The following is a 27278-nucleotide window of genomic DNA, read 5'->3' on the forward strand; positions in this document are numbered from 1 at the left end:
GTGCTATTTGATACAGGAACTACAATATACATAAACATATCCCTGTGCTATTTGATACAGGAACTACCATATACATAAACATATGCCTGTGCTATTTGATACAAGAACTACCATATACATAAACATATGCCTGTGCTATTTGATACAGGAACTACCATATACATAAACATATGCCTGTGCTATTTGATACAAGAACTACCATATACATAAACATATCCCTGTGTTATTTGATACAAGAACTACCATATACATAAACATATGCCTGTGCTATTTGATACAAGAACTACCATATACATAAACATATGCCTGTGCTATTTGATACAAGAACTACCATATACATAAACATATGCCTGTGCTATTTGATACAGGAACTACCATATACATAAACATATGCCTGTGCTATTTGATACAAGAACTACCATATACATAAACATATCCCTGTGTTATTTGATACAAGAACTACCATATACATAAACACATGCATGTGCTATTTGATACAGGAACTACCATATACATAAACATATCCCTGTGCTATTTGATACAGGAACTACCATATACATAAACATATGCCTGTGCTATTTGATACAAGAACTACCATATACATAAACATATCCCAGTGTTATTTGATACAAGAACTACCATATACATAAACATATAGCTGTGTTATTTGATACAAGAACTACCATATACATAAACATATCCCTGTGTTATTTGATACAAGAACTACCATATACATAAACACATGTATGTGCTATTTGATAGATGCACTACCATATATTACATAAACCAATGCTTTTGCTATTTGATAGATTTAATTCTGAACAGATTTCAGTTCAGCTTAGCACATATGATTCCGTTAAAACCCCAATGCTGCTGTTTATCATAAATCTAACTAAAGTTTGGAAGGAAGGAAATGACTTGTAAAATAAACTGACATAAACTTTTCTTTGAAATAATCAATATGTTAGGTTTAAACGATGTTCAGGTTTTCAGTTTAGAATTAAGAGATGCCACCCCTTAATTCAGTCCTGAAGTCACTCATAATTTCATTCTTTTTGGTAGTACCTCAAAACAATGACATGATAAATTCGACAAATTCCATTTCAAACATGATGCACAGATTAATTTTAGAGGAATGAAGAGAGGCAGGTCTGCTTTTTTAAGCAGATCTGAGAAGACAAAGCATGTATTAGATAAAAATAAGTCTCAGGTGAATATTGGTGATCAGCAGGGTTCTGGAATAATTTGAAGGGTGAACTTGGGCTGATGACAATCTCATATTGTGTGGTGATGAGTTATGTTTACAACAGTGACATCATCAAATCTTGTGTTCTAGCTTTTGACTGAAATAGATTGACCTATGGATGTTGCCAGTTAATATTGGATTAATTTGTACACGTGGAAAATGGTCAACCAATCATAGCAGAGCTATAACAGATTTATATGTTCTGCTCCATTTGGTTTACAAATTAGACCATGGGCGAAGCACAGAAATGCATGATTATGGATGAAGACACTATAAGCCTACATGCTGATATGTCCTCATTGCAGAAATTTCTGGCAGATAATGGTGATAATTCAACAACGGCTCTCCAATTACAAAATGCAGGACATTAACACAATCGGAGACAGCTCAGCACCTATGTCACCACCATAGGATTCCTCATTTTTGTCTATACTTTTAGGCCCTGCCTCCTCAGGGATCCACTCTACAGCTCTCAATGATAAACAACAAGTGAACAAACAAATTAAGTGTCCTTTTGCTGCACTGATACATGGACTGGTCACTTGGATCAAACATCCCATAACCCATCGATTATGACTCGGATGACGTCCTCCCTACAAACATGGCCTGTATCATTGTAGACTGGCCTAGGCCTACTGCAAAGGATCTTCAGGGACAAAGTCCTCAACACAATAATTTCCAGGAAATCTGTTGTCCAGTCTGTCAAACTCAGTGTATACAGGCAGTTATGGAGACTAGTCTAACCCACATATGGCCTCAAGGCAATGACCACATATGATGGCAAGCTTAGTACCTCAACCTCCAACAGATGACATCTCTCATTCTCTCAACCCTTTGTCAGTAGAAGGGACTCTTTAATCAGTGACCAATTGGAAATCACTGTTCATACTTCAGGGTGCTCCACAAGTTTTGTCAGTGGCAGAGATCGACCCTCTTCACGAGCTCCATCTAAGGAAACTCGAGACGTCAACATCACCTCATGAAAGCAGCGACAACAATACTTGCTGTCAGACTCCTTCTTCACTTCTTGATCTCATTATGTTGAAGGAAGACTCTGAAATTCAGAGCCTCCATTGAAGAAATTTTCCACCTTTTACTGCCAGAATTTCTACCCTCCTCATACCATGTCGATTATCTAGACCTGAGGTTCAGCGTCTGTTGATCTTATAACAGAAAAGGAAGAATCCAACTTCAGATTACCTCTGCAGTCTGGCAGAAGCACACACAACTGTATCTTATTCTCACAACATGTCTTCCATCAACTTTTCATTGGCAGTTCTACTGTTGCCATGCACTAGATTTTTCATTCAGAAACCCCAACAGTTGACTGGTACATCACAGCTTTAGGGATGACTAAACCATATTCAATTCGTATGTATCAAACATTTTTCAGTGATACTCAATAATTGGTCGCAGTGTGGTAGCTGTTGGCATTGAGTTGGATGTAGTATCGATGGCTCTTTTCCAACAAAAATCAGAACAGAACTCATATTCTAGATTCCATGGTACATGCATGGGAGTTGGTCTCCAGAATGGCCTTGATCTTGAACAGAGCTGCTTAGCATACTGTGGCCAATGCTGTCACAGCACCTGCAAATTTACAATTGGCAGAACGAGATGCAATGCTGTCCACCTTCCTTAAAGATCATGATACTGCCAAGCTGTGATCACAACTTTCTACTTCTTAATTTCCAGATTGATGTAAGACACAAAAAAGCCACTTAGGAGATGAATTTTCCAGCCCCTCAAGACTAACACCAATAGAGGGACATTACGGGAAACAACAAAAGGAACCAAGGGACATGACTCAAATACAACCTCTGACAAGTTGTCCTATCATAGTTCCTCACATCGTAAACCATGGTTCTTGTGAACCAAAGCAGACAAGAAAAAGAGATGTAGCAATTGCTTCTGCCAAAGTTTCTCCTCATGAACACCTTCATCTCTCAAAATATGACATCATCTCTGCACTGCCCTTCCAACAGATCTCAGTAGGAGAAAGGCTTCAATTCTTTGCAGCTGAATGGTACAGGATTTGTCATGGCCATCTTTGGGCATTACAAGTGGTTTCAGAGGGACTCTGCATCACTTTCAGAACACCTCCTCCTCTGTCCAGAGTCCCATCGGCTGCAACATTCCAACACACCCATTCAAAGCTACCACCTTGCAGCAAGAAATAAATACCTTCTGCAGAAAAGATTATTAGGAGTCGTTCAAAATATAAATTCCCTGGGATTTTATTCCAGACTTTTCTTGGTCCCAAAGGCAAACAGTACTCTGTGCCCTGTCATCAACCTATGTGCCCTGAATTAGTTCATTCATCTCCCTGGTTCTTGATGGAAACACCTTGGTGCATTTTGAATGCTTTCAAGGAGGGAGACTTAGCAGTCAGCATGGACTTAAAGACACATATCTTCATGTCACCTATTCACAAGGTTTCCAGGAAGTTTCTGTGTTTTGCCAACACCAGAATGGTTTCTCAATTCCAAACACTGCCATTTGGTCTTAGCATCAGTCCCTGGATCTTCACTCATCTGATGAACTATGTTATGGCTCATGTCTGGACCTTCTCCACAGTGGTGACATCAGGTTACCTGGATGACATCCTGCAAAAAACATCAGGTGAGTGATATATTACATGATATGATAACCCTTCTTACACTGCTTACAATCTGGGTTTCCTGACCAACAGAGACAAATCCAACCTAGAACCATCTCAGCAATTTTTTATTCTAGGTATGGAATTCAACACACAGGTAAACAGAGTACATCTGCCTCAGAAACTGGCATTGAATTCTGGACTTAGGTTGCTTCGTTACTCTTGAGGGAATCTCTCTCCACGTGGGTATTCCTCTGCATTCTAGGCTTGCTCAGTGCAGCAATGGACCTCATCATAAGGTTGCCTTTGTATGTGCCTGTTACAGATAATACTTTTATCCCAACGGGGGCCAAAAGTTTGCCCACTGGACCAACCTCTCTTAATTTGCGCAGACATGAACTGTATCATGTGAAGACTTAGAGTGACCTAACTTGACTTACAGTGGTTATACCTTTGCAAATACAACCGCCAGAGATCAGTCTGTATGGATGCAAGTACAGAAAGCTGGGGGGAGGGGTCACACCTACTACCAACTTTTCAGGAAGCCAGTTGAGTGTAGTCTTCCAGTCTACATGTTTAATATACTAAAGATGAAGGCCATTTTGAAAGCCTTTCACTGGTGGCAGGAATTTTAAACTGGAAAGGAATCCTCATTCTATCCGACAGCTGTATGTTGTTGATTCTTTTTCTCAAGCGGCAAGGAGGGACCAAGTCCACAGATCTGAGTATACTGGTGTGGGACTTTTTAAAGTGGTATCATTAACAAAAAAAATACACATCCATGTACATCATATTCCAGGATGTCTAGGCGCAATAGTATATTCTTTGTCCTAGAGCAATCAGCTTATGCAGATAGAATGGTCTCTTCATCCCTCAGTTTTGATTCAGATATGGACTTGATGGGATCAACCATTGATGGAATACCAAGCTCCCTGCCTTTGTCTTGCCATTCCCAGATCTAAAAGCCTGGGCAGTCAGTGCACTATCCATAGTTTAAGATTAGAATGGCCTGGACGCATAAAGCTGTCCTCCAACACACCTGATTCCAAAGGTGATACAAAGCAAGAGAATTCAAGTGTCACCTAATTCCAGTGTATCCCCTAGGGGTGCAAGACTGAGAGTTAAAAGTCACCTTGGTGTCAAAACTGGGGGTCAGACAGAGTAAAAAACAAACTTTGGTATCAAAACTGGGGGTCAAATTAAAAATTTGGGGGTCTCAAGCGCAAGTGAGGGTAAAGGGAAACACTGCCTAATTCTTATTGCACCATTAAGATGGGACAAGTCGTGTATGAACGACCTCCTCAATTCTGTCTGGTGGGACCATTAGCTGTGCTGAAACAGGTTGCCTTTTTGTGTTCGACAGCTTCATAATAGGTGGCTTCATGACTTCGTGGGATTTGTGGGAGAGAAAATTTTCCCTTTTGAAGCTGCTCCCTGACAGATGGAGTCTTCTTAGAAGCTATCTCTGATACCCTATGGGGCGGAGATGATATCTCCGGGGTAAGGGGATGTACCTCCCTCCACCTCTTACTTATTCTCATAAGGTATTATGATTGGGTTACAAATGTAATGAAGAAACTAATTTTCTTCTAATAAAATGATTCTTATCAAATACTTATCCAGTTATAATACACATATTCCCTCGCATCCTTCCCAGTTACATACATATAGACCATATGATACCAATTTTGTATGCATGCAATAATTGTCCATCTACAATCAAACTGAGTGTCTTTCACTTGGGATAAGGAAAATCTCGATTGATCATGGGCTTAAAAGGTCAATATTAAGGTCACTGACTAAAAGAAGAAACATAGTTTCTGTATGATAATGATAACATTAGTTTTACATTATATAACCTTGTGGATAGCTTGCATTTGAAGTAAGGAAGAAGGCTCTTAGTTTGGGGTCAGAAAGTCAAAGGTCACTATCACTGAAAGTGAAAGAAAATAGTTTTTGCATAACTGTAGTTACATTGTCCAAAGTTTGTTGAGGATTTGCATTTAAGTAATGGAAGAATCATGTTGATTTTGTGGCCAAAAGGTAAAAGGTCAGGATCATTGTGTTTTGCAAAATAACTTTTGTTTCTAGAAAAAGTTCCTTGATCAAACTTCTTGGATGGCTTGCACTTAGGATAATAAAGAAACCTAGGCCATAAAGAAATATGCATGTTTCTATTTGGCTGACCATCCCTGTTTTTCACTGCCAACCCTAGCACCCACCCCTGTAAAAAAAAGTCCCCCTCCCCCAATTAAAAAAATTGGTTTGTGCATCTAATTCAGTTGGTACACCCCTTTACTTGAAGTGCATAATACATTATAGATACTAATCGTTATAATATGTATGATGTTAAAAAAGAATAACCTTACCTACTTACCATAATAGGAAAAACATTGATTATTTTTTTGCCTTATATATTCTAGGGTCAAAGAGTTGGAGGTTACTGTTATGTCTAGTCCGATAAAAGAAAGTAATGTATTCAGTTTAATCTTAACCACACTTGAGGTAATTGAGACCAAACTGTTTGTCAATTGTTTCCAGTGGAAACTATTCCCTGTTAATGACTGCACAAATAACTATTAAACAGGGGGCTGGCATATAATGTGCCTTTCATAGTACCCCTGTTTTTAGCTGCAACAAGATTTTCTTAACTATTAGTTTTCTTCATTAAAATTTAGGAGATCTCCAGAAACTGTTCAGACGTCTCTAGCCATATATATTTTGTCATTTTGTGATAATATTATCTATATCTTAGGCTACAAAACCAGTGCAGGAGTATCTGGGGATGCCATTTGATGAAATTCGTGAACAGCACCAGACCGCAGGTTATTTGCCACCCCCTCTGTTTGTGCTGTACAAGCAGTCCACAGCCTATCGGGAAGCTTGTGGTAAGAATAAAGTACAAATTGTATTGTCTTGCCTGTGAAGGATAGGCTTAACATAGCTGTCACTTTTCATTGGGTGTTGATGTTATTATTGTGATGTTGGCATAGGTGTCAATTCTGAGAGATTGAATTTTTATGCTTCAGTTCACTGAAATGTTTCACAGATAAAGTTTTCAAACTTGATTGGTACCAGCATTCATCTTAAAGAGAACTTCTTACAATGACCTACATTTTAACCAAGGATGTGAATTAAGGTCATGGGTCACACAGTGGCTGAACAGGCAAAATATAGAATTTTCAGAATTCTTGGTTAAATGACTTGAAGTTGGTATCAGAATCCAAAGATTGTTGACATCACAGTGTTTTCATTATCTTGATTACATGTTGTTTTATTTTGTTTTCTTAATTTGTTGACATCTTTGCTGGTCAGCTATCTTTTCAGATTTTTTGGCTTGAGCTTTTTTATGACAGGATTTATATATTGGGAGGACCTGCAGTGGTTTAATGGTTAGCATGCTGGACTTGTCACCAGAATGATGCAGGTTGGAATCCTTCCCAAACAATACGGGTTGGCTGCTGTGTATGTCTCTGTGCATGGTACATTTATCTAGGCTTGATAGAACCTGCTTTGTGCAACTAAATTTGCTGTTAAACACCAAAAAAAGGGAAGCAAACAAACCAGCCAGCAAACAAGAAAACATTTGTTTAGGAATACATTAATAATTTTTTAATTTTCCTGATTTACAGATAATTTACTCACTGTGACACTTGATGGGGATTTGGATGCAGCCAAACTTGTGGATTTGTCAGTTCCCTTACTAGGTAAAGTAAATCATATTTTTGTTATACACCTGCTGGAGCTTATTGTGTTGTGTCTATGAATTGCCTGTTTGTCTGGTACTAATTTCATTTTTGCACAATATATCAGGTTCTCAATCATCTACAATTACCAAACTCTGTGGACAGTTTGCACTTATGGTAAGGAAGAACCCTATCAATTTTGGTGTCATCTACCACCAAATAAAGTTGCCAGCAGGTACCTGCCCATTAACAATAAATAGCCCAGGTAATTAAATGAACAACCGGGTACCCATTAAAAAAAAAAGTCTTCCAAGTTCAGATCGAGACACAGAAAGACGATTACAGACATTAAGTACTGATTAATACATATTCGACAAAATAAAATTTAAATATGTACTACAACTCAGATAAAAGTAAACACAGTATAAATGTCAGGTTTAACTAATGCCATTCTTGCCTCAAGTTTGTGGCCCTGGAGTGAGTATTAGCTGTTCAAGTCAGGGCCGCTGTTCATGTGTTTGTTTCCTGGATTCTTTTCTATTAGCAGGAAACCCAAGACAGATATATTTGTCATGGCAAAAACCACACAAAAACTATGTTACTGTAACATGCACTTCTTGTACCATATTAGGAAAAAAAGGGCAACTATACAGAGTGAAATATTTCACTGAAATAATTAAATATAAGAGAAATCTTTGTTATTTAATAACACAAAAAAAAATATAAAAAAAATTGGTCACGTGTATAAATATGGTATATTTTGCATTAATTTTACATGAAACAGTTCCACCAAAACAGGATTATTGAATGTTATTCTGCTTGTCATAGATTCATTCTCTATTGATGCTACATACGTAGTGGACCAGTCTAAATTGAAAGTAAATGGCACTAGATATCATTAAAAAAGGGCTGTATCAATGTGATTGTTGGATGTTATATAACTGAAAAATGTTAGAGGATAAGGATTTTGTTAAACTTAAAAACATGTTGCACTGGACTGTAGTTAAGGGACAAACCATGGCAGATCAAGGATACTACAGGTCATCATTTGGAGACTTAAGGATTATTCATGGAAGTTACTGTAGACATGTAGACTAGATAAAGTGAGTGTTATGCATAAATAATTTCTTTCTTTCTTTTGGGACTATATTCTTGTATTAACTACTAATCCATGGATTTGGGGCCCCGAGTGGTCGAGTGGTCTAAAGCGCTCTCCGTTACGGATCACTGCCATCTCACCTCTGTCTGCATGGGTTCGAGTCTCGGATTCGGCCAATGTGGATATGTGAGAAAGCTTGCCAGTAGCTTCTCGAGGGTCGGTGGTTCTTTCCGGGGATTTCCCGGGTTCTTCCTCCACCATTAATACTGGCCGCCATGTATAGCCTATCGTGTGCTGAAAAATGGCGTTAAACCCTACAACAACAACAACAACAAATCCATGGATTTAGCTGATTCGTCACAAAAAATTTAACTGCAGATCCATTTAAGTGACAAAAATTACTGTACATTAAATGAAAAATAAATATGTACGTTTTTCATGCAGTTTTCTCTAATTATGGCCTGTAATATATAGACTGCTCTTTTTATGCTCAGATTATGCTTTTTTGCCACTTATATTAGTAATAAATTATGCTTATATCTCTCTTGGGCATTGGCATGTGTGAAGCTACAACAAAGCAGTTCAGGTTCACATTTAATACAATTTCCCTTTGATTGGGTAACTGGATAACCAGTCTTTAGGATTGACAGGTACCTAGTAGAAATTTCACAAAATTCTGACATATCTGCTGCCAAACATGCCCAGATTTTTTGCTTAAAATTATTATTCTAGGCATACCTTTATTATCCAGATTGCCTGTGTTTATTTAATGCCCCTACTTTAGTTTCTGGAGGGGATATCGTGTCACTCATGTCCATCCATCCATTTTCTATCCCATGTGTCAAAATTTTCATTTCCAAGATACTTTTTAAATAACTTGATGGATGGAAACCAGGTGTGTCTGAAGCTGAATTAAATTTTCCCTTTGATAGATGAAGACAGTGAAAGTGACCAAGAAGAGCAAGAAAAGAAAGCTTCAGTAAGTAGAGATCATTTTTGGAGACTTTTATACAAAACAAGTTTTGTAAGATATAAATTGTCCATAGTTTTCCTTAATTGTATGATATTAAAGTAACACATAAATTGTCAATATCTGAAAATGTGTTTAATATCCCACCAAAAGTCACTCTGTGGTTTACAGAAGGTATTAATTTTGCTTGTTTTCTACAAATATAACCATAACATCGCATTTATAGTAAAGTTAATTGCACTTGAATATGTGGAGTCACTGTATTCCTGTGGCTGTCTATAGGACTCACAGTACTAATTCAGTTCCCATAGTAAACCTATGCAAACACCATGATATTAAAAATTCAATAACTTAAAATTTCTGAGTGCTCATGATCAAATCAATATATATCAGTATAGGTGCAACCTAGGTGTCAGCTTCTGTATAGAGGAAAGGATATGAGCTGCTGCATTTTCCGGACCTGCATGTGTTTGAAACATGTACTTTCAATTCTGCACCAAAGAGTCAGGTGCTAATTTTAGTAATGAGTGTTCCAAATTCAAGACAGTTAAAGGACTGAAATTCTATCAATTAAAGAATGTCTCTATTTTTTTTCACTTACAACTAGGATAAGCTCTCAAAAGCTTCTATTTCTAAAAACATGACATACATTATTAACCAATCCTGGCCAGCCAAACCCATATATGCTCTATTTTATGTTCATCCATTTCCAGGCTGGTTCCCATTTTTCCATATAATTAGCACCATGTGTCCTTCAGGACAAAAGGGAAAATAATCCTCTTGAAAAGTGTTAATAATCAACACAGAAGAATAAAAAAGGAATAATTAGATTCTTGTGAATAAAAACTGGAAGGGACACAATTTCGTTAATTGGACATCTCGTGCCAATTTGAATATAACTTGTGGCAGGAGACACAGGGGTTCATTACAAAGAAAATTAGGAGTATCCATCAATGAATCAAGTGATGGGAGGTCTAACCTGTAACAATATAACAGGTTATTCCTCACATCCCTTGATTCATTGACGGATACTCCTAATTTTCTCTGTAACGAACCCCTGTGGTGGGAGATATAATTACACTGGACAACAAATTTTTACAAAAGTCATGTTACTGAAATAAAATTAGTCAATTCTTATCAATTTTTATGTGCTGAACACGAATATGACAGTCAAATTGCAAAATTGGCTCTAGTTTTTTTGTAATCTGCAAGAAATTAATGTTTACATAACGAAATGCATTCCAATAGTAAAAGGTCAACTGTAATAGCCTACCTATAAAAAATCAAGTCATTGACTACATCTTAGACTTCTTCGCCTGTCTCTTGTACAGCTGTTCGGGAGCATCTCTGAGGAGTGTCCAGCAGTAGTCAGCCAGCATTGTAGTGGACCATTTTCCCTGGTATCTTTGTTCCATTGTTGCGATATCTTGATGAAAACGTTCGCCGTGTTCATCACTAACAATACCACAGTTGCTAGGAAAGAAATCCAAATGGGAATGAAGGAAGTGAATCTTTAGAGACATATTGCAGCCAAGTTTCTTATACTTCATCAACATGTCTTCTACTAGTTCCTTATAGTTTTCTGCCCTAACATTTCCGAGGAAGTTTGTAGAAACTAGGCGAAAAGCATTCCATGCTTGTTTCGCGTCACCTTCCAGCAAGTTGTTGAACCGGTCATCTTTGAAAAGCTCTCGAATCTGAGGACCCACAAAAACTCCCTCTTTAATCTTTGCTTCGCTGAGTCGAGGGAATTTTTCATGCAGGTATCGGAATGCTGGCAAAGTCCGGTCAATGGCTTTCACGAAGTTCTTCATCAAACCTAGTTTGATGTGAAGGGGTGGTAGCAAGATTTTCTGAGCCTCAACCAGAGCTGGGTGTTGGATATTCTTCTCTCCAATGGCTACATTCTGCCTGTGAGTCCATTCCTTCCTCATGTAGTGCATTTCCCTTGCTCGGCTATCCCACTCGCATAAGAAACACATGTATTTTGTATATCCTTGCTGCAGTCCCATTAAAAGGGCAACTACCTTCAAATCACCACAGAGGTGCCAGCTGTACTTGTTATACTCAATGGAATTCAGTAGCTGCCTTAAGTTATCGTATGTCTCTTTCATGTGGACAGCATACGCTACTGGAATAGATGGAAGAATGTTTCCATTGTGCAAAAGCACAGCCTTGAGACTCAGTTTCGAAGAGTCCACAAATAGTCTCCATTCTTGTGGGTCATGAGTGATTTTTAAAGCATTCATGAGGCCCTCAATATCGGAACAGAATATCAGATTACTTTCCTTTCTGAAGAAAGGCTCCAATTGCTGGTGGCGCTTTCGATATGCAGTAATTGTGACATCTTCTTCTAGAAGATTCCATTGTTGGAGTCTTGATCCTAGCAATTCTGCCTTGTTCTTTGATAAGTCCAAATCACGAATCAGGTCATTTAGTTCTTCCTGTGTTATTCTGTGTGGGGTTGATGATGCACCACAGTGAAAATCTGGATCACTGCATGCTGATGGACCAGGAGAAGAACAGGTCGACTCACCTTTGTCTTCGTCAGATGAATCAAGAGAATATTCTGCTGGAGGTTCTGGAATAGGAAGTCCCTCACCATGTGGAACTGGTCTCAATGCAGACGGAATGTTTGGGTAGACTATTCTCGACTTCTTTCGCTTCGTTATTCCGCCGGAAAGAGGAGGAACCAAGCAGAAGTAACAGTCATTTAGGTGGTTGCTTGGCTCTCTCCACACCATTGGGACTGCAAACGGAATTGATGACCTTTTGCAATTCAACCACTGTGAAAGCTGTGTTGTACATGTAGCACAGCATATATGCGGAGCCCAAGGCTTGTCTTGGTCACCAACCTTGCATCCGAAGTAAAGATGATATGCCTTCTTCACTTGAGAATTGATACTTTTCTTCTGGTTGGCAAATGTCACTTCCCCACAAATAGAGCAAAAATTGTCCGCGGTATTAACACACTTTCGAGGCATTACTGTTCTTTATTGTACGTAAATGGATAAAATAATAAGTTTTATGTAACAGTAGCTTGAACTGTCTCGCACAACGTCTAAAATATTTTAAATGCTGAACCTATCTGATTGGGCTTTATATAGTACACTGCTTACGTCAGCTTAAGCAGCCGCCTGACATTAGTATAATAGGCCTACACATGTATAGTACACTGCTGACGTCAACTTACTTCAGCAGCCGCATGGCATTAGTATTGCATTGCATCAGAAAATGATGCAATCAGCTGTGGATGATGTGAGCATGATGGTATTATGCAATGTTACATCATTATTCCGGATGTTGCTGCAGTCCTACTGGAGAAATTTACACAGTGAAACATAGAAAATGAGGTATATGAATATCTTCAAAACGAGAGCCAATACAAATTTTTCACGGTTATATTCGTGTTCGGCACACCAAAATACTACAGATTAGGGCCTTTTCAAGTCAGTAATGATTTCACTGTTGACCAGTGTTACCGTCACCATGTGAAATGGAAAAAGAATTTCCAAGAATTATGTCAAGCTGAGAGATAGCAGCAAGCCATTGAGCTTCATAGGGTTTGGAAATAGAGTTTGTGCAACTGTACTAGTGGTAAATAAAGTCTATGCATACTTTCCAAACTTTTTCAGTTGAACATAGTGTTTATCTTCACTGCCTGTTTCAAAGACCAAACTTTTAATTACATTTTCCAGCTTTACAATAGCAGTTTATGATATTTTTTTCACCTTACTGAAAACTGGTCAAACTTATGGAAAAAAATCAACTGCCTTACTGAGACGGAAACGTCAGGGTTGGCAGGTCTTCAGTTCTTCAGTTTTAGTATTTTGTATGTTTTTATCTATTGGTTGGTCTATACGTCCATCATTTTGTTTTGGTCTATGCATTAGTCTATACATCCATCATTATGTTTTGGTCTGTACATCCATCATTACGTTTTGGTCTATGGGTTAGTCTATACATCCATCATTATGTTTTGGTCTATACATCCATCATTACGTTTTGGTCTATGGGTTAGTCTATACATCCATCATTATGTTTTGGTCTATTGGTTGGTCTATACATCCATCATTACGTTTTGGTCTATTGGTTGGTCTATACATCCATCATTATGTTTTGGTCTATTGGTTGGTCTATACATCCATCATTACATTTTGGTCTATTGGTTGGTCTATACATCCATCATTATGTTTTGGTCTATTGGTTAGTCTATACATCCATCATTACATTTTGGTCTATTGGTTGGTCTATACATCCATCATTACATTTTGGTCTATTGGTTGGTCTATACATCCATCATTACATTTTGGTCTATTGGTTGGTCTATACAGACATCATTATGTTTTGGTCTATTGGTTGGTCTATACATCCATCATTACATTTTGGTCTATTGGTTAGTCTATACATCCATCATTATGTTTTGGTCTATTGGTTGGTCTATACATCCATCATTACATTTTGGTCTATTGGTTGGTCTATACATCTATCATTATATTTTGGTCTATTGGTTGGTCTATACATCCATCATTATGTTTTGGTCTATTGGTTGGTCTATACATCCATCATTACATTTTGGTCTATTGGTTGGTCTATACATCCATCATTACATTTTGGTCTATGGGTTGGTCTATACATCCATCATTATGTTTTGGTCTATTGGTTAGTCTATACATCCATCATTATGTTTTGGTCTATTGGTTAGTCTATACAGACATCATTATGTTTTGGTCTATTGGTTGGTCTATACATCCATCATTATGTTTTGGTCTATTGGTTAGTCTATACAGACATCATTATGTTTTGGTCTATTGGTTAGTCTATACAGACATCATTATGTTTTGGTCTGTTGGTTGGTCTATACATCCATCATTATGTTTTGGTCTATGGGTTAGTCTATACAGACATCACTGTAGAGGGTCAAAGCAATTCATTTACTGGATGGTGGGAAAAGTAGTCATGTTATTACAGCAGAAGTGGAAGTTGCCTTTAGTGCCCATATGACAGGTATAGTTTGATATCTTCATTTGCCCATTAATTAAAGCAATCACTGATGAAAAAGTTCATTTTTTAGATGAGACTGGAGTTACATCCCTTTTCATAAGGGTCAAGGGTCATTAAGTATATAAAACTTGTCTATAAAGGCAAGCAAAATTTCAGTATATGGATCTCAAATAATAGCCATAATGGTTTATTTTGATGTCCCCATTTATAACAGGCCTCTCACTTTAATCAGTTTTTTTTTTTATATCTTGGCATGTTGAGCAACTTGCTAAGCCAGATATTGTTTTTGAAGCATGAGCAGTTGTTTCAAAGACTAATTTATGCAGGTTGGCTGACCTAGGAGTCAATATGCTGTTTGAATCCTGTGTAAGCTGTCAGACATTAGTGAAGTTAGAATTCCCATGGTGCACAAAACCAACTTAGTGAAGTGGTTATTTAAAGTCATTTATGATTTAATTTATAGGATGGATTAAAGTAAGCAGGATAGCAACGGAACATAAATTTGGGAAAGAACAACACATATGCATATTTTATGATTTTGTTGAATAGTGTACAATAAACAATCTTGATAACATAAACATAATAACAATAATCTTCATAACATAATAATAGTAATAATAATAATAATGATATCAATAACAATGATATTATGTGCATGGTATTGGTTCAAAATCAATCAGGAAAAGTGTACTTGTGTGCAGACATCACCTGTGTACTAAGGACAGCTTTGCATTTTCCCATGTGTGTCCAAGTCCAGGTTTGACTGTATAGTAATCTAGATATGCTTTTTATGTTGGGAAGTCATCAGTTTCATTATGTTTTAGATTTTTATTCATATGTTGATCCAGCCAGCCAGCATTCATACACACTTTTGTTTCTGTATTAAGAATCCAAAATTTGGAAAATTTTCCTTTAGAAACTTTATATACATATAAGATTTGTGGTCAAGGCATGCCTGCTTGCTGTTTTTCATCATGTCACCAGATGCTAAATTACCAACAATGAATTTGACCAAAATTAAACAATTGTGCACACACTGTGTATATCACTTGTATACTTGTAAATATGAATTTCCTGTTGGTGAAATTTTCAACAGTTCCTTCTGTCACCTAACAGATGATATGGCAGAATGTAGATATCGATGATTCCTTGTTTTTTAAGACAAACCTTTCACAAAATGTTAAGATATGATGAAAGGGAAGATCACATGTGGTCTGTTGATACGGTCTTTCTCACTCTCACCAGTCAAATGTTCATGAGGTACGATTATATAGCATGCATGTGTCCTGAATGATGGCAGGAGAGTAGTACAATGAGGTCTACTTCAACAATTACACATTACTCCCTCTCTCTGTGTATACCATTTGTTAGAAAAAAGTTAGGGTTCTGTATAGAATGCTGATTTACTCAACAACATCAACATCAACAATTTAAACAGACATACCAATGCAACAAGAAGAACTGGCAATATTGGAGATAACTTTGGTCATAGCATTAAATCAGGGTTTGCACAGGTTTGAAAAGTGCTTGATTTTTCAGGGGCTTGATGAATAGTGCTTATTTTTGTAAAAATCCCCTAGAAAAGTGCTTATTTTTAATGTCAGTGGAAAAAAGTACTGAAAAACAAGCAGATATCCTTTAAAGATGCTAAACCTTTTAAGAAAATAAGAGAACAAAATTTAAAATGAAACTTTGGTGGAAAAATTGCAGAAAATGTGAGATTCACTATATGCCTTTCACATCTGTACCTAGGTCAGTAACTAAGGAAAGGGAGATTACTCAATAATTCTGTGTAGCAGCATTATGAGAATGGCATTATGGCAGCTTTCTCTTTTCTTACCTTGGATCTTGTGGCTTTGTTTTGAAGAAAAACATATGATTGCAAAGAAAGATGACTGATTTCTACAATGAAAATGCTGCCAAGGAAGTGTGATTTTAATTGTGAATAGATGGCTGTTTAAGTGGGTTAAGGAGACCCTAGACTTACATAAAGCTTTTTGTTTTTGAGCACAAAAAGGTGATATACATTGGGGCTATGGGTAAGAGTGCTCTTCATTCATATCATAAGAGTGAGACACCCAAAAATTTAAGCATCAATGCCAGCAATGAGTTTGGATTATCTTGGAATAAAAACAGACAAAACCAAGACATGTGTCATTAACACTGACATTATATCTAAGCCAGAGTCACATTTCAATAAATTATTGGCAGGATTGATATTACCGCTGCCTCCATCTGATGCAGCTTAACTATACAGTCAACATCTGAAAATATTTCAAACTTTGTTTCCAAGAACAATGTTCTGAAGTCAGAAATTTTATGGACATTGCATACTGAGAGGAGTAAAGAAGATTACGTTGAGTGGACTAATGAATAGTGCATTGAGGAGAGTAATGAAGATTACCTTGAGGAGAGTAATGAATAGTGCATTGAGGAGAGTATTGAAGATTACCTTGAAGAGAGTAATGAATAGCACATTTAGGAGGGTAATGAAGATTACCTTGAGTGGACTAATGAATAGCACATTGAGGAGAGTATTGAAGATTACCTTGAGGAGAGTACTGAATACTACCTTACATGCTTTCCTTATTAACATTAGATTTCATTTGGTGTAAAAGATTCTGTGTGGTTATATATCATTTGCCAATTATTTACGATGCTAGTCCATCATTATTACAGAAGAGAAGAAGGAAGACTGTTGATGCAAAATTGTCAGATAAAAAGCACAGAGTGTTGAAAAAGCATCCCTTGTCAGTGATAATACAAGTGGGCTGTGAAGGTAAGATTTGAAGACTTAAGTGTGAAAAAATGTCATATTCAGCTTTTGGAAACTATCACTTGAGATCCCAGGGCATGTCCAGTTTCTGGTAAGTTTGGTTAGCATGTATTCATGCCTTAGTGCTTCATTGTGCAGATTGAGAGTGGTTATATCCTTATTCTAATTTGTTTTTTTCTGTGACTAAACAGTGGCAGATTTTCCCATAAAACTTACAGAATTGCTTTCTAGAAATGATAATTTGAGTTAGTTAAATATTTCCTCTCTAGTATTCATCAGTTTCTGTTTTTATTGGTTTTTATTGGTGTCTGACTCTTTAATAGTATCTATCATTCTTAGTCATTAAGGTGGTATAAGACATTTCTCTTTGGGAACATTGGGGCATTACAAAGCATTTATCAATCAACTTTATGGCCCTATTTACTTTTGAAAATAAGATATTTGGCAATGATTTTGATTGAATGAAGTTCTTGAATACTTTGAATACTTTGAAATTTATATGTTCAGTAAGGACTGTGATGGAATAAAGGTTTAATTGATTCATATCAAATTTTGATGGTTTCCATTTCAGATGAAAGTGCCCTTCAGTTGACCTTTAGCTATCTGATGTACTTGCACATAGTTACTGTCAGCATCAAGGTCAGACAGTCATCAGAAATGGGGAATTCTTCGGTATCTGGAGGGTGAGTTTAAATTATTATGTATTTTTAACTTGTATTATTTGTTGGCTTTTTTCAGTGATTTTATGTTATGTATATCTGTATTTTATAATTGACTTTAGTCCAGAATCAACTGAATGGTCCACCTGACCATTGAAATTTATTTACATATTCAGAGTGTTCTTTTTTGTACATTATCCAATTTTGGAGTTTTTAGACTGAGTTACGTTTGTTTATTTGTGCCTAGTTTGATGAACCACAGTTGAAGGTGTTTGTTCTAAGTATAATGTATATTGTGTATTCTTTTCAGGGACCTGTTGAGTGATGACACACTGCTAGATGAGCTTTATCCTGGAGACCATGGAGGCACCACGCCCAACCCCACCAATCAGTACCAGCTGATCAGTAGCGGGTAAGAGTGTAACAATGGTGGTACAAAGTAATTAATAGAATCAAGGTTGGCATTTGCACTGAGTCAGGTAAATTCCAGTCACAGGGATACGTTATTAAAATACATGGAGAATAATCAAGACAAATGTAATCTATTTTGGGGTTTTTCACAAGAGACAAGGAAATTTCAAAGTTCAGGGGTTAGATTGTCTTCAAAAGGCAGATAATGGAATTCTGAGACTGAAATATCCATGTTTTAATGCCCACCTTTGCATTTGTTTTTCTTACCCATTTGTTTTTTTATAGAGGATAGAAAAATACTTTTTCATTTTTATCATATTACTTCACTGGCTTATTTTTCATGCTAACACTGAAGTCATGTTTAACCTTATCGCATCAATATAATGCCTCATATTGACATTATAAAACTGTCATTTGACAACTTGAAACAACCCACCTGGTTAACCAGACAGATACAAGAAAAGCATGTATTGAAAATCTTTCAAGGTAAGATGATCTCCCAGACGCTACTTGTTGGTGTTGGGGACAGTTTTCCGTACAAGTCCCTTATATACTACCTCTAGCCTGTCTCTTTCTCTAGATTTGAAACTGATTAATGTACATTAGTGGACTGGGGATTGGATCTTCTTCAAGATAAGGTTACATAACCCCTCAACCTTTTATTTGCCTAATGTATTATGATCAGGTAATGTATTTGAAGAAGAAACCATGTTTTGGAGTAAAAGATGTTTTTTTATGACACTTACCTATCATGATATGGGCAAGTCCTCACAGCAACCCCACTGTTTGATTAAAACCTCGTAGAGTCAAGTAGTAACTCAGCTTGGATATGATTTGGCACAAGTCCCTCTACTGAAACAGATATTACTTCTGTCTGACTTCACCTTGGTGGGCAGACAACTTTGAGCATTTCTGTTGATAAAACAAGCTTGGGAGGGCTATATTTGCAAGGTATTGGTTATAATTAACGAATGTATTATGACTGGGTAAATATTATCAAAGAAACATATTTCATATTTGACTCTAAAATTTAAATTTTCACATTTGTCAAAATTTTTATGAGACTTGTTGAAAACTCAGTTCCATTGTAATTCAAACAGATTACTGGTAGTCTACCAGGATTCCTCATTATAATAGCCTGTAATAATGGGAACAATGTATCTAATATAATAGGGTTTATCAGATAGGAATTTTTCTTTCCACAGACTGAAAGATTTTAATCACTATGTTCCTCAAGTGGGGCAACCATACAGGTGGGCACAGTGGATATGCGGCTTACAGTATCTTGGTGAGATTGCACCCCAGAAGCCACAGGAAACCATTAGCTGTGGAAGCCTGCAGGGGACCATCAGGAAAATACGACAACGATTCAGGGCCAGGAGATCGCTCTTGCAGCAGCTCTCTGCACTTGGTAAGTATATTAGACTGGTGGTGACCCTTTTCAGTATTCGCTCGGCTGCATCTGATACTCAAGCCTTCCATCTTGAATTTGACTGGAAATTCAGGTTTTGGTAGGGAAATTTTAGTCCACTTAATAGGGAAAGGAGTGTGAAAAATTCAATCCAATTAAAGTCAGAGCTTTAGACTTAATACTGACTTTGTATATGGAAGTCAGCAACTTAGGGGACTGAATTTTAATTAGATTGGTGAAAATTCAGAAAATAAGTATCTGAGATTTTTATTGTGTTGATAACTTGAATTAACTATTTCCATCAGTCCATTTAGGTGCTTGTATCAGGAGCTTGTTGATTTGTTTCATTATCTCCATCTCAAGAAGCTTGTTAGCATGATTGCACCAAACCAACTTCCCATAAATAATTTAAATTCAGAAGGCATATTTGCCTCTGTAAGAAGACATTAAAAGATTTTCAGGCCATTACAGCACTTTTCCATTCTTTTGCACATATAGAAGGAAGTTACAAAGCAGAATTTCTGGCTTATGGATTGATGATGTCATATATGTCATGGTGCAGTGATTTGTGCTTATGTTTGGATTGAACTCAGTTTCTCCTGGTTGTTGCTTTTGCTTTCATCATTTTCTCAAACATTGTTGAAGGTCTTGCACAATCTTTACAACAGCTTGAATTTTGTTGCTTGGAAAAGTGCTTGAAAGCTATCAGCAGTCATTGAAAAGTGTTTGAATTTTGAAACAAATAATTTCACTGGAAAGCGTTTAATTTGCTGACACAAATGTCAAGAAAGAATATAAAAGGTTAGAAATATGGTTGGGTCATTTGTACGGTTATGAGAGTCTTTTTGGTTGGGTCACTAATGTGATTATTAGTACTCAGCTACATCAGTGATTGTAAAGGAATGGATGCTGATTTTACTGGTCTGTAAATGTTGCTTGAAAAGTCGGTCAGGTGCTCAGTGATGGGAAGCTTATTTTCAAACAAGACTGCCATAGCCATAAGTGCTGTGCTTGCTGTACATATGTATGCAAGGCCAAGCAATAAAACAGAGAGATAAACAGTGTAAGATTGAGAGTAGGTGAGATTACCTAGTCATACTGATGGTGGAAACATTAACATCTACTTATGTACAAATGGTGGAAACATTACCATATATGTACTGCTTGTGGAAACATTACCATCTACTTATGTACTGATGGTAGAAACATTACCATCTTCTTATGTACAAATGGTGGAAACATTACCATCTACTTATGTACTGATGGTGGAAACATTACCATCTACTTTTGTACTGCTTGTGAAAACATTACATTCTACTTATGTACTGATCGTGGAAACATTACCGTCTACTTATGTACTGATCGTGGAAACATTACATTCTACTTATATACAGATGGTGGAAACATTACCATCTACTTATGTACTGATGGTGGAAACATTACCATCTACTTATGTACTGATGGTGGAAACATTACCATCTACTTATGTACTGATGGTGGAAACATTACCATCTACTTATGTATTGATGGTGGAAATATTACATTCTACTTATGTATTTTCATGGTGGAAACATTACCATCTGATGTTGGAAACATTACCATCTACTGTATTGATTGTGGTTATAAAAAATAAAAGTCTCAAAATGGTATGTTTCTGGCCCTGTTGTTCTTAAAATCACTGGAAACAGATCAGAAATTGCTTTTAGACTACAGTGTTTATTTAGTTAAATCAACAAAGAAATACCATAAAATTTGTGCTAAGTGCAAAATCACAGGGATCTAGTACCTCTGCTGAAATTTTCTATGCATTTGACTTGAACTTAAAAAGCCCCATCATCATTATAACTAGGGACTTGCAGGACTAAAGGAGTAAAATTGTTTTGAAACCTCATTCAAAAGTGATGAGTACAGGTGACATTCACTATATACCAATTCACTTTATGCACTTTCATTTTAATGCCATTTATAGTGAAGAAATAATATTTAGTTTGCACCACTAGCCAATGCTGATGACAAGCTGTGACTCACACTGGGCTTCTGTATGTGTATCTCATTGTTCACTGAGCTAGTTTCAGTTTATGTCATAGCCTTAGGAATTCATCTGTGGTGTAAATTGCCCATCTCCTGTATTAAAAGAATGAAATATCATCAGTGCTGATGGATTTGGACTATATTTGGCTTAAAACATGAAAAACTCAAAGGAGTTAGAAATTGGCAAAGTGCTAACTCCAGAACTGATGTAGATGAGATGACTCTCTGTCCCAAAGCCTGTTAGAAATTGGCAAAGTGCTAACTCCAAAACTGATGTAGATGAGATGACTCTCTGTCCCTGTTGAGCTACCATGTCTTCACCTATGTCTTGTTTTTTTTTATTTAAAAAATTCAGAGTTGTATTTAAGAATGATATAATTTGGAAATTTGTATGGCCTCTATATTCTTCCTAAATGATACATAGTTCTTGAGAAGTCCATGAAAAGTGTGTCTGTTTCCTGAGGAAATATCTGTATGAATCATGTATTACTCACAATCTTACAAGTTAGTATTTAGATGTTTCTAGTGGAGTGCTACATTTTTGTGTGAAACTTAAGTTACTATGCCATATATTTCACTGTCCATTGACTTGATTAACCTTTGCATTATTCTTAGTTTCTCAGGTACTGTTGCATATGGTGCACATAAATTTGTATGTAAGGAGGAGTACTAAAACCAGTATTGAATACTAGGTCTCTGTGACCAGTACTTCATGGTTCAAGGCTTTGTGCTTACTCTTGGGTTGAATTCAATTTCTTCAAGTTAATGTTTGCATTTAGGTAATTCTCTCAGATTCCATTATTGGCCGAGTCACATTAGTCAGTATTTAGATGCATCTGTCAGATACAAGGGAAATTAAAAAAATTAAATGAAAAATAAATATGGATTGGTCTAAAAGTAAATAAGAATTTATACTATTCATTAGTTTCAGTCCAGCCGTATATTTTGCACATGCCAGTTTCTTTTTAAACTTTTGAACTTGGATTAGCACATTTAAGTATGAATCACTTGAAGTTAGCAGAGTTAATTTGGTAGCCATGTTTTTTTTAATTATATACATGACCTGTTTGGATTTTGGGCTTTATACACAAAGAAAATTTTATGTAGTATTTTTGGTATGAAAAACATAGTCTAAAATAAATAGTTAAATGGCAGACAGAGAATGTCAATGATTTTCTTGACATTTTCATTTTGAATTTGTAGAGTTTACCACAGCTTAAATTTTTTTAACTATTCAGCAGAAAAGTGTTCAAATGTAAATCACTAGCAAATGTACTTCTTTGCTGTGTATGAAATTACGTTTAATTTTGAGCTTACAGGCCAGAAGATCTTATGGGATAGCTTGTCTTCTATTGTCTGAATGTCAAGTGGCACAGGTTTATTATTTCTACTCATCCAAACTACTTGGTAGATTGACATGAAGCTTTACACACACATTCATCCCAAAGTTTAGTTGACCTTAAATGAAAATGGTGCTGATCGGACATCAAGTATAGCTGCAACAGTGGCCATCTTGAAGAATCCTGTTATAACTACTCCTTATTGCTACACCATCTGAATGAATGGCAATGTGGCCAAGATCATGGGTACCTCCATTACTGACTGACTTTAGACTGAAAAAAATTATAATAAAAGTTTATCTTAGAGCAGCCAGTTGTATAAATGCAGCATGCACAATCAGCTATCGTAATATTTTAATCCATTGATGAAAGCAAAATAATTTCCAAATTTGGGCTATTTTCATACCGCCATTTAGTCACATCGTCGTCATCGCTTTCCTTGAAGTAGTTGTGAGTAATTTTTAGCAAAGTTAGGAGCAGCAACATACATCGTTATGAACTGATTAAAGACAAAAAAAACATATAATCAAAGGCCAGAAGAAGAAAAAAAGTACCTTTAAAATTGTGCAAACTGTAGGAACTGGAAATATTGGTGATGCGTATAACTCGTTGTGTCCACCAAACTATGTACTATTTATTGTCCTATAGAATTACAACAAAGAAACCAAGAATAAAATAATAACCCACAGATAATAAAACATGCTGAAACATTTTTATTACACAGATGCAGCCCATAATGAAGATTCAGATTTTGAAAGTAAGAGTCAAAGTACTGAATTTCAGGTCCACAACATTATATGTGGTATCCATCAGTTTACATGGAGACCTTTTATTGTGGCACTCAAATCATTCTTTACACGTCATATTTAGAACAGATGACACTACCTTACATCACTAAAACGTGTAGATAATGCCATTTGACCACAAACGTATGCGCTTTGTTTTTGTCTGCGGAGTTCCAAAAGTTGTATTATGCGGAACCAAATGTGTTCTACAATCAGAGGCACCAATTTTGAAGAAGGACTGTTCTTTCACTGTAGATTCATGTAGGCTTGGTTGAATCGGTAAAAATGGCAGAAACATGGCCACCTTGTTTCTTGACCAGCATACCATATTACTAATTTTGCATTATGTGAGCTGCATTTAACTTATGATTTAGTAATGGCTTTTGTACTTATACTTAATGCAGCAAAATTTAACCAAGTGCAGCAAGTACTATGCTGCTTTTGACAATAACTTACTTATTATTGTTTTGGTTACACTAATAACTAAGACATGGACAGTCATTATCTCTATGTTATTTGTAGGAAAAATTTCATCTTGTGTATGTTCTGCAGATAACGGTGTCCAGTTATGTTCATTATATGTCAAGTTACTCCTTTATGTCAAGTTTCACAGAAAGGTTCAATTAAAAATGCTGTGAAATGTAATATTCTGTATTATTATGCTTGGGACACCAAGTTATATGCACAATGTTTTCAATGTTTTGTTTTTCTTGTCATGTTTAAGTCAAAATATGAATCTATGAGGTCATTGACATAAATATTGACTAAATATTAGCTCTAGGGTATGCAACCAGTGCATACAAAAGTTGTTTGCATATATTCAATCTTTGGTATACATGTAACAGTTTTGGGACCCATGATCTCAGCCAAGCACTATGATGTCTGGTTGACCGTAAATGAAAATGGTGCCAATCTTATATACATCATAAATATCAGAAATGGTTTCAACACCCAGTGGTAGTAAAGAAATGGTCTTATCTTGGATTCATGGAAACTCTTTTTGGACAGCAGATTATCAGTCCCTTTGAGGGACTGTACTTTCGTATGTGTATTGAGCACAAGTCCAGTACAGTAATCACTGTTTTTAAGTCTTTTCACATGAGTCATAAATGTTTGTAATATATATGCAATGACACCTTATATTGTGGCTCATTAGAAAGAATGCTGTGTAATGAGTATTTTATATGCCAAACAACATTATCTTATGGTATATTTATATGAAATTATCTTATGGAAATCACATCTTAATTGGTTAAATTTCACATGAGAACTAAGATTTGTTGAACTAAATTGAGTAACGATATTTTTTTAAAATGAACAAAATGTATTAGTATCATTTACCATGCCCATGTGAAATAAAGGATGGTGTAATAATTACATGTTTTACTACTGTATCGTCTGTAGAGAGGCATACAGTGTCAGTGTCAGGGGAGTACCAAAACCTGTTTCCTGTGAAACTTCAGTCTCAGGTGGTCAGTTGGCAGCGGTCCACGTTTGAGGATTTTGTGGCAGCTCCCCATACCCGGTCCATTGTGGAGGCTGGACTGGCCAAGGACAATGACATGTTCTTCACTGCAGTAATAGAGCGAGGAACAGGTACCTGATGTTTGCACAGTAAAACATCTCTTGTTATCAGGGGCAGCTTTCTCTAAGCATTTATTGGTTTGGAGCATATTGATGTCTATCCATCTGTTTGGTTTATGCACAGTAATTCATGTTGTCCACCATCTACAGTTAACAAACTTTGTGGATGGCTTCCACTTAAATTGGAAAGAACCTGATTGATTTAGGTGACAAAACTGCAAAGTTCAAGGACACTTACTAAAAGAAGGAAAATGGTTTCTGGACAATACCTTGAGTTGTTCACATTCTTCATTTGCGAAAATTTGATGATGTCTTGCACTTGGGTAAGTTTGAAACCTATAAGTTAGGAGGTCCAGAAATCGAGGTCACTGACTTAAAGAAGAAAAATGGTTTCTGCAGTGACTATAGGTTTCAATGTTCTACAGTTACCAAAGTTGGTGGATAATTTGCACTTAAGATAAGGAAGAATACTTTAAATTTTGAGATCAAAAGGAGAAAGGTCAGGGTCATTATTACGGAAAGAATAAAAATGGTTTCTGCACAGTGACTTTAGTTGAACATCTCAAGCCTGGACCAAACTTTGTTGATAGCATACATTTTGGATAAAGAAGAAGCCTTTTGTTGGGGGAGAAGGGCAAAATGTTAGAGTCAGGGTCACTGAGACTGAAAGAAGAAAAGTGGTTTCTGGATAAAAATTTCTGATATCTGCATAGATGACTATTAAACATTAGGCTGGCATTTAATGTGTTGTACATGGTAGTCTTGCTATCTTAGGCTGCACCAGTTGTACATGGTAGTCTTGCTATCTTAGGCTGTGCCAGTTGTACATGGTACTCTTGCTATCTTAGGCTGTGCCAGTTGTACATGGTACTCTTGCTATCTTAGGCTGTGCCAGTTGTACATGGTACTCTTGCTATCTTAGGCTGTGCCAGTTGTACATGGTACTCTTGCTATCTTAGGCTGTGCCAGTTGTACATGGTACTCTTGCTATCTTAGGCTGTGCCAGTTGTACATGGTACTCTTGCTATTTTAGGCTGTGCCAGTTGTACATGGTACTCTTGCTATCTTAGGCTGTGACAGTTTTTATTTAACTTGATAAGAAGGTTTTATATGACATGCTATACCGGATCTGTTTTGGTGTGGCTTCCTTGCAATATTTTGACTTCCTTACCAATCAGATGCTATTTTCAATTTCTTCTCTTGAACAGGTAAGCTAATTTGTATGAAACTTGATAGGATGCTCTGGTATTTTGAAATTAAATGTAGAAAAGGCAGACAAACAAACCAAATTAAAATAGAGACAGTTTAAAACTGGAGTGCAATTTTTTTTCTTGTCACAGTTTAGACCTCCAGGATCATGTACTACAAAACCATATAGCCCTATCTAAAAGCTAGATAAATCTAGCAAACAAGAATCTAAAAAGTCAGAAACAATCAACAGATTAAAGTTTAAACAGCTGTAGGCAACACCTTTTCAAGTGGTCTTAAAGAGTGGAGAGGAAAGAAAAAGAGATAATGAAGTATTATGTAAATATTGGACAATGGCCATTTCCTCCAGGGCCTGTGCAAGGGTATTTGCGCCCTGGGCAAACCTTCCACCTTATCCCCCCCGCCCCCACAAGGCATCGCTTATTATAAACTGTTAATACACACTGGGCTTAATAACTTATTAATTTC

At 36.5% G+C, this 27278-nt stretch overlaps 1 protein-coding gene and 1 long non-coding RNA gene across 2 annotated transcripts in view; one reads left to right on the top strand and one right to left on the bottom strand.

Annotated features, from left to right (window-relative positions):
• The window catches only part of LOC149775801 (THO complex subunit 5 homolog), a 65781-nt gene that overhangs the window by 27013 nt on the left and 11490 nt on the right, over positions 1 to 27278 (top strand). The window contains exons 8-15 of the mRNA XM_089944260.1: positions 6601 to 6733; positions 7478 to 7552; positions 9563 to 9609; positions 17284 to 17383; positions 17952 to 18063; positions 18350 to 18451; positions 19656 to 19861; positions 25422 to 25613. Of these exons, the coding sequence (XP_089800386.1) occupies positions 6601 to 6733; positions 7478 to 7552; positions 9563 to 9609; positions 17284 to 17383; positions 17952 to 18063; positions 18350 to 18451; positions 19656 to 19861; positions 25422 to 25613 (967 nt within the window). The remainder of the gene's footprint in view (positions 1 to 6600; positions 6734 to 7477; positions 7553 to 9562; positions 9610 to 17283; positions 17384 to 17951; positions 18064 to 18349; positions 18452 to 19655; positions 19862 to 25421; positions 25614 to 27278) is intronic.
• LOC149775802 (uncharacterized) overlaps positions 21558 to 27278 on the bottom strand; it is a 54221-nt gene continuing 48500 nt past the window's right edge. Inside the window, exon 2 of the long non-coding RNA XR_016416611.1 lies at positions 21558 to 23505. This is a non-coding gene — a long non-coding RNA (uncharacterized LOC149775802). The remainder of the gene's footprint in view (positions 23506 to 27278) is intronic.

This window comes from Sinohyriopsis cumingii, chromosome 19 (assembly GCF_028554795.1).
Source record: "Sinohyriopsis cumingii isolate HCF-2022 chromosome 19, ASM2855479v2, whole genome shotgun sequence".
Classification (NCBI taxonomy): Eukaryota; Metazoa; Mollusca; class Bivalvia; order Unionida; family Unionidae; genus Sinohyriopsis; species Sinohyriopsis cumingii.